Here is a 12,270-nt window from a genome sequence, read left to right on the forward strand (position 1 = left end):
ACTGGAGCAACTGTATGAGCGGTGCCCATCCGACCTGAGGCTGTGGTTGAGGGACAAAAAACCAGAGAACCCGCGACATGCAGGCCGGCTGGCCGATGAGTTTGTAAAGAGCCGGTCAGGGGATAACAGGGAGGAGTCCCAAAGGAACAGTCCCACCACAACGCAGAGAGAGAGTCACCGTGGGACCTCCCCATGGGAAAATACAGAAAAACCCCATCAAAGGGGAACATCCGGCGTCAGGACCATCCGACCCACTCAAGGGGATCCATGGGACATGGGCTGCTATCACTGTGGCCAGAAAGGCCACATACGGGCCCAGTGCCCCAGGCTCAGGGACAGACTGAGCAGACCGAACCCACAGAGGGTTGACTGGGTAGAGACCCAGCCCGGTGAGAGGCAGCATTCCCAGGGAAGGGGGGCTGGCAGAGTACCACCTGCTAAGGAGGGAGGAGAGCTCCAGGCCAGCTCCTCTGGGGGGCTGGATGCTCCAGACTCAGGGTTTTTGGTTTATACGGTGGGCGCGGGGCTGTCCCTCCGGAGAGAGTACCTTGTTCCCCTGGAGGTGGATGGGAGGAAGGTCGATGGATACTGGGATACGGGCGCAGAGGTGACGCTGGCCCGGCCCGAGGTGGTGGCCCCAGATCAGGTGGTGCCCAACACCTACCTGACCCTGACGGGGGTGGGTGGGACACCAGTCAAAGTGCCCGTGGCAAGGGTACACCTGAAGTGGGGGGCCAAGGAGGGCCCCAAGGATGTGGGGGTACACCCATATTTGCCCACTGAGGTGTTGATGGGGAGGGACCTGGAGGACTGGCCAAGCAACCCCCAAAGGGCACTGGTTGTGATCCACAGTCAGAGCCGGCGAGGGGCACTGCGCCCTGGCCTTGGGGAGGGTGCCTTGCCTGAGGCGCAGGACCCTAACCGGGTCGGGAGGGAACACCCAGGGACATGGCTCAGGGAGGCTGCGGCTTCAGACCCAGCCGGCGAGAAAGAGCAGGTGGCCATCCCTGTCCCAGCTGCTGAGTTCCAGGCCGAGTTGCAGAGAGATCCCTCCTTGCAGAAGATAAGGGACCTGGCCGACCTCAATGCGGTACAGACCATGGGGAGAGGTGGCCGGAAAAGGTTCCTGTGGGAGAGGGGGTTCCTGTACCGAGAATGGGCTCCCCCAGGGAAAATGGAGTCAGGGGGGATCAGGAGGCAGCTGGTGGTACCCCAGAAGTATCGCCGCCAGCTGCTGTGCCGGGCCCATGACATTCCCCTCTCAGGGCACCAGGGAACCTGGCGTACCCAGCAGAGGCTGCTACGGAGCTTTTACTGGCCTGGGGTCTTTGTTACTGTCCGACAGTACTGCGGATCCTGTGACCCCTGTCAGAGGGGGAGGAAGGCCTGGGACAAGGGGAAAACAGCTTTAGGACCCTTGCCCAGCACAAAGGATCCTTTCCGGAGGGTGGCGAAGGTTAAAAGGGCGGCTCTGAACCAAGAGAGCCCAAAGCACAGACCTCCAGACTGGAGCGCTGGGAGAAGACCCTGTCGCGGAGTATTGGGGAAGTCAGGGCCCTGCACCCTCGGCTTCCTGCGATTCACCATGACTCTCAGCCAGCCAGTAAAGCAGAAGGTTTATTTGGATGACAGGAATACAGTCCAAGACAGGTCTTGCAGGCACAGACAACAGGGCCCCCCTCAGTTAGGTCCAGCTTGGGGTCCCAGGGCATCCCAGCCCACCCCCCTTTGGGGGGGTCAGAGCCATCTCTGTCTCCCAGCCATCTCTCCAGCCCGCTTCCAGCACTCTCCCTTCAGCGACCCCTCCCACAGCCTTTGTTCAGTTTCCCGGGCTAAGGAGTCACCTGGCCTCCAACCCCTTCCTGGGTTCTCATGTTACACACTCAGGTATGCACCTGGGGAAACTCCCATCCCCCAATGCAGACTATCCGAGCCACACTCCCCTGTCAGCATTCACAGACCACAGTGAGAACAGGCCCAGTTCGTCACAGACCACAGCCCAGTTGGAGCCCCAGAGGTATGGGGGTGGAAAAAGGGCACAGGCCGCATAAACCTTCCCACATGCGAACTGCGAGTGCCATCAAGCACCCCGACCTAAGGGGGGCGTGAAACTGGAGGGGCCTGGTGTAATTCTCACCAAGGAATGGGAGGGATGCGGGGGCATCCATGGGAACGGGGGTAGGTTCGAACTTCCCCGGGTCACTGGCTAAAGTGACCCTGCTCAGTTCGGTCTCGAAAGGGGGGGAGATGTGACGAACTGGGCCTGTTCTTACTGTGGTCTGTGAATGCTGACAGGGGAGTGTGGCTAGGATAGTCTGCATTGGGGGATGGGAGATTGCCCAAAGGAGAATACCTGAGCATGTAACATGAGAACCCAGGAAGGGGTTGGAGGCCAGGTGACACCTTGGCCCGGGAAACTGAACAAAGGCTGTGGGAGGGGTCGCTGAAGGCAGAGTGTTGGAAGCGGGCTGGAGAGATGGCTGGGAGGCAGAGATGGCTCTGACCTCCCAAAGGGGGGGGCTGGGATGCCCTGGGACCCCAAGCTGGACCTAACTGAGGGGGGCCCTGTTGTCTGTGCCTGCAAGACCTGTCTTGGACTGTATTCCTGTCATCCAAATAAACCTTCTGCTTTACTGGCTGGCTGAGAGTCATGGTGAATTGCAGGAAGCCGGGGGTGCGGGGCCCTGAGTTCCCCAATACTCCGTGACAGCAGGTTTCTCGGGAGAGCCGCTGTGGTCCTTGTCCCAGTCAGGCTAACATGTCTGTGCCACTGTGCAGTGAGGGGCGGGGGGACCATTGTTGCACACAGGCAAGCTGCATAAGGGCCAGGGAGGAAGCCGCATTGCAGTAGAAAACCCTCCCTTCCTTCCCAGGTCACCCTCAGCAGCCAGCTATCTTCCAGGATGAACTCTTGTGGAAAATGTGGGGACAGTGTTCAGTGTAGGGGCCCCCTGCAACTGTTGGCTCTCCCCAAGGCACAGAACCCCAGAATCAGTATGGCCGTGAAACAATCAGTCCCCCTTGACCCTGTGCTTACTCACCATTTTGGGGCTCCCGTGGGTTTATGTGCGCTCGCTTTGGGATGGCCAAATTATGCTATTGTGTAGACTGTGCTTGCCCTTAAGTACGGGGGAATCATTGCTCTGTCTGGTGTGAACAATGCTGCCTTTATAGATGCAACCTTGAGATCTCGGCTGTCGATGTTATCACCGTCCGAGAGACTGCACAGAATCAGGAAGAGGCCACGTAAAAGCAAAGAGGACCTGCTGCGTGAAGTAATGCAGCAGTCACTTAATGAGAATCTAAAAGTGCAGGAGTGGAGGGAGAGTGAAAGGAGGATCCGCCACCAGAATGCGGATCACCGGCGGCAAAGCACGGAGCACCGCAGCAAAGCACGGATCGGCTGATAAGCATCATGGAGCGCCAAGCAGACTCTATCCAGGCGCTCGTAGCCATGCAGGTGGAGCACTACCACGCCCGCCCGCCCCCTCCCCCTGCAGCCCTTGTCCCAAAACTCTTTCCTGTGTGCCCTCATGTCACCTCCAATCCACTTTCCCCAACATCCGGGTTCTTATCACCACCAGCTGCCTCCAACACCTGTAGCTTCACCACCCAGCCCTGAAAACTACGACCCTTACCCTCTGCACTCAACCCCCATCACCATGCATTACAGCCAGCCTGAAGTGCAACACTCATTGCACAGCACTCCAGACAGGACACACACACATCTGTGATTGTACCGTTCCCCACCCCACCCCCTTGCCCTTTCTGATTCCCAAGCAGTTGTGTTTCTTTCAATAAATGAATTTTCTTTTCAATAAATGGATTTTTTGGCTTTGAAAACATTCTATATTATTTCATAAAGTAAAAGATACCTTAGCCCAGGAAAGAAACAGGCACTGCAAGTCAGCGTAGCAAACACAGATTCCTACTAACATTGGAACCACCGCTCTTCACTCCCGTGCAGGGCACCAGACATTACGGTGGCTTTCAGCCTCAAATTGCTCCCTCAAGACATCCCTAATCCTTGCAGCTCCACGCTGGGCCCCTCTAATAGCCCTGCTCTCTGGCTGTTCAAATTCAGCCTCCAGGTGCTGAACGTCCGAGTTCCATGCCTCAGTGAATCGTTCACCCCTCCCTTCACAAATATTATGGAGGGCACAGCACGCAGATATAACCGTGGGGATGCTGTTTTTGGCCAAGTCCAGCTTCCCATACAGAGATCACCAGCGGCCCTTTAAACAGCCAAAAGCACACTCCACAGTCATTCTGCACCGGCTCAGCCTGTTGTTGAATGACTTCTTGCTGCTGTCAAGGCTTCCTGTGTAGGGTTTCATGAGCCACAGCATTAACGGGTAAGTGGAGTCTCCAAGGATCACAATGGGCATTTTGACTTCCCCTACAGTGATCTTCTGGTCTGGGAAAAAAGTCCCGGCTTGTGGCTTCCTGAACAGGCCAGTGTTCCGAAAGATGCGCGTGTCATGCACCTTTCCGGGCCAGCCTGTGTTAATATCAATGAAACGCCCACGGTGATCCACAAAAGCCTGGAGAACCATAGAGAAATACCCCTTCCAATTAACGTACTCGGAGGCTAGGTGGGGTGGTGCCAGAATAGGAATGTGTGTCCCATCTATCTATCCCATCTATCTACAGTTAGGGAAACCCATTTGTGCAAAGCCTTCCCTATGTCCTGCACGTTACCCAGAATCACGGTTCTTCTGAGTAGGATGCGATTAATGGCCCTGCAAACTTGCATCAACACGATTCCAACGGTCGACTTTCCCACTCCAAACTGGTTTCCAACCGACCGGTAGCTGTCTGGAGTTGCCAGCTTCCAGATTGCAATAGCCACCCGCTTCTCCACGTCAGGGCAGCTCTCAATCTCGTGTCCTTGCGCCGCAGGGTGGGGGCGAGCTCCTCGCACAGTCCCATGAAAGTGGCTTTTCTCATCCGAAAGTTCTGCAGCCACTGCTCGTCATCCCAGACTTCCATGACGATGTGATCCCATCACTCGGTGCTTGTTTCCCGAGCCCAAAAGCAGCGTTCCACGGTGCTGAGCATGTCCGTGAATGCCACAAGCAATTTCGTGTTGTATGCGTTACGCGAGTCAACATTATCATCAGACTCCTCACTGTCAGTTTGGATCTTAAGCAGTAACTCGACTGCCAAATGTGCCGCGCTGGCGAGACTCGTCAGCATACTCCGCAGCGTGGGCTCCATTCCCACAGACCGAAAGGGAAGACAGAGCGCGCAGTACAAAAAACATTGAAAGATGGCGCCAAATGTGGACGGAAGCAGAGGGATTGCTGGAATGCGAACCGATGCATCATGGGGTGTTGGGACAGGACCCAGAATGCCCCCCCCGCACCCTTCCCATAAGCCACAGCACCAGAATGGGAAGAGGTGCTCTGTGGGATAGCTGCCCATAATGCACCGCTCCCAATGCTGCTAGCAAGTGCCGCAAATGTGGCCACACCAGTGCACTTGCAGCTGTCCGTGCGGACACACTGCAGCGCTTTCCCTACTGTGCTCTCCGAAGGCTGGTTTAACCCAAGGAGCTCTACCGCTGCAAGTGTAGCCATGCCCTAAGTAACCACGTCTGGTGGAAGCCAGAGCGTAGCTGGTGTTTGCTGACAGGTTGCGGGGGTCAGAGCTGCTGGCCCAGGGCTGTGGCTACACACAGACACTCGGGGTGTGACCTGCAGGCTGTTGGTCTGGTTCTCAGGAGCCCAGGGTGGAAGCGACAGCAGGAAGCACTGGGAAGCACCCCAGGGTGCAGGGCAGGTGGTGACACAGCTGCTGACCGGTCTGGACTCACTGTCCCAGCAATATTAACCCACAGGTGAGCCAGGCCGATCCCAGCTCCGTCTCTGTCAGTGTTCAGCTGAGACACGGGGACCCTGGCATGAGCTGGCACCTGGTCTGCCAGTGTCACAGTCACACTTCAGGTGGGAGAGCGGCTGTGTCTGAAACCCATCACTGCCTCGCTCTGCCCGGGCCAGTGTCCGCATCCTCGCCTGCCTCGTCTACACACCCTGCCACTGGTTTAACTTTCCCTGTTTCACTTTCACTCACACCTGACACTGATCAGCTCACCCTGAACGGCTGTACACCGGTCACAGCCTGCAATCAGAGCGTCCACTGGGGGGTTGTGTTGGGTTACTGAACTCGGCTTCAATTCACACCTTTAGTTAAACCAGAGCAACCCTGTGTAGACAAGTTCTCACCCCACCCCCTCCTCCCACCTGCGGGATTGTGGCACCAACGCAGGAACAGCCAGTCCCCAGTTCCCAGCCAGGGAACGTCCAAGCTCTTCTCCTGTCCTTACCGAGCACACGGAGGGTCGTCTCTCCCTGCAGCTGCTCCGTACCGTAACCAACGACGCATTTATACAGCCCCTCATCCGACACCATCACACTGGAGAGCGACAGGGATGCGTTCCCATTCTCCAACTCCTGCTCCAACACGCTCGCTCTAACCTGGGATTCTCCCCTGCCCTGGTTGTACTGCGCGATCCTCTCCTCCCACAGATACCACTGAACCCGCAGGGAGCTCAGATCGACCGGCCCCCCGACTTCGAACCGACATTTCAGCAGCGCCCCAGAGCCCAGCAGGGCCTGGGAGGAGGGATCTGTGAATATCTGCAGCCGGGAACCTGCGCAGGGAAAGAGAAAATCACGCTCTGGGGCTCTGTGCAGGGCTGGGCCGTGCGGGGAGAGGTCACTGCCTGGGGATGGACGAGCCAGCGATGGGATCTGGTCCCGCAGGGAGGGGAGATGGTGGGGTACCTGGGGCAGGTGCCGGCTGTGCTCTGGCTCCCCTGGGTGTATCAGTTACTAGACACCCCTCCCCCCTTCTCCTTCCCAAACCGTCCCACACGGGGTCCCTCCGAGCCAGGACAATGCAGCAAAGGGAGGTTTTGCTAATAGCTCTGGGCTTCTTCCCGCATTCGCTCCAGCGGCTGAGGCCAGGCAGAGCTGGGCAGTGACTGACCCACATGTACCCAGGCCCCGTCCCCGGGACTTCACTCTGCCGGGAGCCCCGGGGCCCTGCCCTGCCCGCCCCCAGGGCACCAGAGGTCTGTACTTACCGGCCACCCTGAGGACGAGGAGGGGGATGAGAAGAACACCCAGCCCCATGGTCCCTGCCCTTCATCCCCCCAGAGTCACCATCTCCGCACCTGGCAGGGCCCGTAGCGAATTCCCTTTCACTTTCCATGGTTCACAGGGAGCGGCTGTAACAATGGGCAAAGGGCAGAGATAAGAGTTTACAGTTACTGATCCCGTGGGCCCAGCCCCCCACCCACAGCCCATGACTCCCTCCCCGCTGGGCTGGGGGTGAATCCCCTGGGGTTGGGGGGCCTGGGTCCCCCCAGGAATGGTTATGGGGCTCAGCGCCCATCCCACCCTGTGCTGGCTGCGGGGTGAATTCCCCCACCCACCCCTGGGGATTCACCCCTGGAGGAAAGAGGAGGGTTTGGCCCCAGTATGTGGGAGGCTGGAGTCCCAGGAGGCCCCGTCTCTTCCCTTGGGGGGCTCCCGCTCAGTCAGGGGCTGCCCTGTGGGCAGAGGTGAACCTGTTCTTGCCCGCCCTGCTCCGGGGTGAGGGCACCCCTGGACCCTGTTAGCACCCCAGGCAAAGGGGCCCCGTGTGAACCCCAGACGCCCCGCTGAGACGGCGGGAGGGATCAGGGAGCAGCCCGGCGTGACAGGAGCGATGGTCCAGCCGGGCTGCAGGGGGGTCAAGGCGGAGGCTGGGGGGTGCCCAGAAACCCCCCAACCCCTCCCCCCAGGCTGGGGGGGATGTAATGGCCACACGGCTCAGGCCGTGGCTACACTCGAAACTTGACAGCGCTCCTGCAGCAGCGCTTTGACGTGCGAGTGTGGTCGCGCGCCAGCGCTGGGAGAGAGCTCTCACTCCCCCACAGAGAGCTCTCCCGGCGCTGCGGTACTCCACCTCCCCGAGGGGCGCAGCTCCCAGCGCTGGGGCACTGTTTACACGGGCGCGTTACAGCGCTGTAACCTGCTGTGCTCGGGGGGGGGGGGCTGTTTTTTCACCCCCCTGAGCGAGAAAGTTGCAGCGCTGTACAGCGCCCGTGTAGCCAAAGCCTCACACTTGCGTCTCCTCCACCTCGTCCTCCCCACGCGCCACCCAGCCGAGTGTTAAACCCCTGCCTGGCTCTGCCTCTCCCCCACTGCCACTGCCCAGGGGGGAGCCGTGGGGGTCACTGGCTGTAAGGGGGGTTACGGGGGCTGTGGGAGCTGTGGGGGAGGGGTCCGGGGGATAATGGGGCCGGTTGGGGGGGTCATGGGGGCAGTGGCAGCATTTGGAGGGTGAGGGATGTTGGGAGGCAGGTGGGTTATGGGGGGATAATGGGGCTCAGGGTTGAGAGGGTAACATGGTGCTGGGAGAGGGTCCAGGGGCAAGGGGTGTCATGGGGCTTAGTGGGGCTGATAACTGGGGCTGTGTGGGGCAATCAGGAGGGTTAATGGGCTGTGGGGGGTCATGGGGTGATGGGGGCTGATGGGGCACTAGGGGTCAGGTAGGGACAATGGAGCTGACAGGGATTATGGAGGCCAAGGGGGTTCTGGGAGAGGTTTTGGGGTGTGGGGGCTGTGGGGGGTCAGTTAGGGGCCAGAGGTAACAGCCCTCATTGAGGGACAATGGGGCAGGGAGGAGGTTATGGGGCACAGGGGCTGTCAGGGTTGTGAGGACCCATTGGGGTTGTGGGGGGCACATGGAGCTGGGGGGATAGGGAGGGATTTCTGAGGGGAGATGGGCTATGCAGGGGCAGACTCCCAGAGGGGATTTGGAGCTGGGGGGAACAGGGCGTTTGCTCCCCCTTGCTGCCCCACAGACACGGCTCAGGCCCCCAGCTCGGTGCCCGCGCTGGGCAGCTGATTTCCGTCCCTTCCACACCAGTGTCAGGCCCGCGGGCAGTGCCACTATTCACAGCGTCCGTCTGTCCATCGGTCACCAGCCCTTCCCAGGCCCAAGAGGGGAGCAGGCTCCCTGCCCCGAGCTCTGTCTGGGCCAGGGCGCAGCTCGCCTGGCTCCACTGCGCCCTGGGCCTTGGGATCACGTTAATCCTTGGCTCCCCCAGCCTAACGAGCTAATCACAGCCCGAGCTTTTTGGGACACTAATTAGGGCCGGGCGATGATCTAGCAGGGAGCCTGTCCCCGGTCAGGGGAGCTGTGGAGGCAAAGGGGTTCAGGGCAGCGTTATGAGGGGAAGTGAAGGGATGGGGGATGAGGGGGGAGGACAGGCGTGGCAGGGGGAGTGTGGAGGGTTTGAGGTTTTCAGGGGCTGGGGGGTATGGGGCTGTGAGGGAGGCTGTGGATGGGGGGGTTGTGGGGGGAGGTTTGAAGGGGCTGGGGGGGTATGGGGCTGTGAGGGAGGCTGTGGATGGGGGGAGGATAGATGTGTGGGGAGGTTTTAAGGGGCTGCGGGGTGTGGGGCTGTGAGGGAGGCTGCGGATGGGGGGAGGATAGGTGTGTGGGGAGGTTTTCAGGGGCTGTGGGGTATGGGGCTGTGAGGGAGGCTGTGGATGGGGGGAGGATAGGTGTGTGGGGAGGTTTTCAGGGGCTGGGGGGTATGGGGCTGTGAGGGAGGCTGTGGATGGGGGGATGTGGGGGGAGGAGGAGGTAACGAGGGGGATTTGGGGCTCAGAGGAATGTCTGGGTGAAAGGGAGTTTATGAGGCAGTACGGGCAGCATCTGGGCTGGGGGATAAGGGTTTTGCCCCTGCCATTGGGTACCTGCCCCTCCCTGGCACCCACAGACCCACCCGCCCCAGCGGTGCCCCCTCGCCAGGCGCCCTGACCCAGAGCTGGAAGGAGCCCGGCTGCTCCACCTGCCCCCAGGGTCCCGGCATCCCCCAGCCGGGCAGTGCCTGCAAGGAGCCCCCGTGCCAGCCGGCAGGAGGGAGGGGGCACTGAGATGTTTCTCTGCTGGGCTCTGGGGTCTCGTGTCCGTGGCGCTGCCTCCGGGCCCCTGGGAGGTGAATGCCGCCGGCGTCTCCAGTCGGACCCCAGGTCGCTCGGTCGCTGGGGACTTTGCAGTGTCTAGGTGGCTCAGCCGTGCTGCGTATTCGGTGTGTTGCGGTGGTGCTGGGAGCCCAGCCAGGGAGCAGGTCCCCTTGCGCCGGGCGCTGCACAGACACAGAACTCGGAGATTGGCCCTGCCCCGAGGAGCTCACACGGCCCGGGCTGTGGGTCGTTCCAGACGCCCCGGCTAGACGGTCCCTGTCTGGGCAGCTGGGGGCGCTGGACGGCGCGGTGAGAGCAGGGGGCCCCCGGCGGCTGGGGGCTCTGGTGGGAACATTGCTCTCTGGGCTGGCGTCACTCTGCCCTCAGTGGCTGCTGCCCCCTTTACGCCTGGTCAGTGCCCAGCCCTGGGTCTTTCTGCCCCCGCCCCAGCACAGGCCCTGGGACCCGATACACGGGGGGACGGTGCCAATAGCGCTGGGAAAATAGCGAGAGCCGCACGTGGCCCTGATGATTCTTGTTACAGCTGCAGGTCTGTCGTGGTGGAAGAGAGTCACAGCCCGATTTTCCGGTGCCCGTGACTCACCCAGCAGCTGCAGCTCCTGTCCCACCGTGTCCCCTCTCAGTCCCAGGGACACGGGAGCTGCTGCTGACCAGGGTGCGTGCGAGGTGAGCTCCCTTTCCAGCTCCCTGCGCTGGCGGAGCGTGCTGCTGCGGGTGGTCGGCGCCCCCGGCTTTGTCAGGGCATTTTTAAATCCCTCTTCCCTCCGCTCCCGACTTTCACTAAACTCACCACGTGTGAGCGGTGCCTAGGAGGGACCACACTGAGAATGCCACACACAGGGCAGCCTGCAAGAAGCAGGGCAGACACACCCCAAAAACTGGCAGTTTGCTCTAGAATTAGATTCACCCAACCAGTACCAAAGTGAGCGTCTGCAGCCCCCCACCGGTTAACCAGAAGCCAAACACAGCCCCTGTTAGACACCCCAGCCCCTGGCTCCCGGCCAGGCAAACAGGGCTCATCTAGTGAGAGGTGACTGAAAACCCAGTTCACCACACAGGAGGTTCTTCCAATCCCAAAGGATCAGACTCTGACCCCCAGGGCAATTCGTCTCTCAGATCTTACCCCAGTACCATGCTGTCAGCCTGTCCTTAGTGAGCTAACAGAAGATTTATTAATAAAAGAAGAGAGAGTTATAAATGGTTCATACATCATGTACATGCAAGTGATTGCAAACTCTCCCGATCAGCTCTGTCGCAGCGATGCAATGGACGGCTGGCTGGAAAAGTCTCTCTGGTAACTTCCAAACAAAGTTCAAAATGCTCCTTTTAGTTGTATATCCACAGTCCAGAGAACTGGAGCAGGAATGAGGCAAATGGAGGGTCTCTGGTGTCTTTTATATCCTCTGCCACGTGCGTGGACATTTACTGTCCCAAGCAAAGCCACAGCCCCCGTATATGGAAAGTTACTGACCAAGATGGAGTTCGAGGTCACATGTTCACATCACATGTCCTTACGTGTTTTGCTGAATCACAGGGGTAGCCATTGGCATAGGCACCGACTTCCCCGCTAGCCGGGGGATGCTCAACCCCCTCCCGCCCCAGGCCCCGCCCCCACTCCACCCCTTCCCCCAAGCCCCTGCCCCACCCCCGCCCTGCCCCCACTCCACCCCTTCCCTCAAGCCCCTGCCCCACCCTGCCCCCACTCCACCCCTTCCCTCAAGCCCCTGCCCCACCTCTTCCCACCCCGCCTCTTCCCCTCCTCTTACTGCCTCCTCCCCTGAGTTCGCCCCATCCCCGCTCCTCCCCCTCCCTCCCAGAGCCTCAGGCACACCATGAAACAGCTGTTCACGGCAGGCGGGAGGCAGTGGGAGGGAGGGGGAGGAGTAGATCCGAGGGGCTGTGGGTGGGCGAGAGGTGCTGGGAGGCCGGGGGGGAGCTTAGGTGCAGGAGGCCGGGGGGGGGGGGGAGCTTGGCTGCCGGTGGGTGCTGAGCACCCGCTAATTTCTCTCTGTGGGTGCCCCACCCCGGAGCACCCTCGGAGTCGGCGCCTATGGCCATTGGCTCCCGGCTGTCCGAGGTGTTGTCAGGAAGAGTTTTCTGGAGAGTTGATTCTTCCTAATGGCCCATCAAGCTCGAATGGCCCATTCACAAGGGGCTGGCGAGACGGGATGTGAACTACCTTGGGGGGTGTTCTGAGATCCAAGCACACGGCCAATATCCAGCACTTCAGGCGCAGCGACAGTACCTGGGTTTCACCAGGACAATCAGACTAGACAGACCG

General features: G+C 60.2%; 1 protein-coding gene across 1 annotated transcript in view; it reads right to left on the reverse strand.

Moving 5' to 3' along the window:
• LOC128835455 (natural cytotoxicity triggering receptor 3 ligand 1-like) overlaps positions 1–7,177 on the reverse strand; it is a 44,180-nt gene extending 37,003 nt beyond the window's left edge. Inside the window, exons 1-2 of the mRNA XM_054024954.1 lie at positions 7,091–7,177; positions 6,329–6,655 (exon numbers count right to left, since the gene is read on the reverse strand). Of these exons, the coding sequence (XP_053880929.1) occupies positions 6,329–6,655; positions 7,091–7,139 (376 nt within the window). The 5' untranslated portion in view covers positions 7,140–7,177. The remainder of the gene's footprint in view (positions 1–6,328; positions 6,656–7,090) is intronic.
• Between the last annotated feature and the right edge of the window lie 5,093 nt (positions 7,178–12,270).

This window comes from Malaclemys terrapin, chromosome 4, assembly GCF_027887155.1.
Source record: "Malaclemys terrapin pileata isolate rMalTer1 chromosome 4, rMalTer1.hap1, whole genome shotgun sequence".
In the NCBI taxonomy this organism is placed as follows: domain Eukaryota; kingdom Metazoa; phylum Chordata; order Testudines; family Emydidae; genus Malaclemys; species Malaclemys terrapin.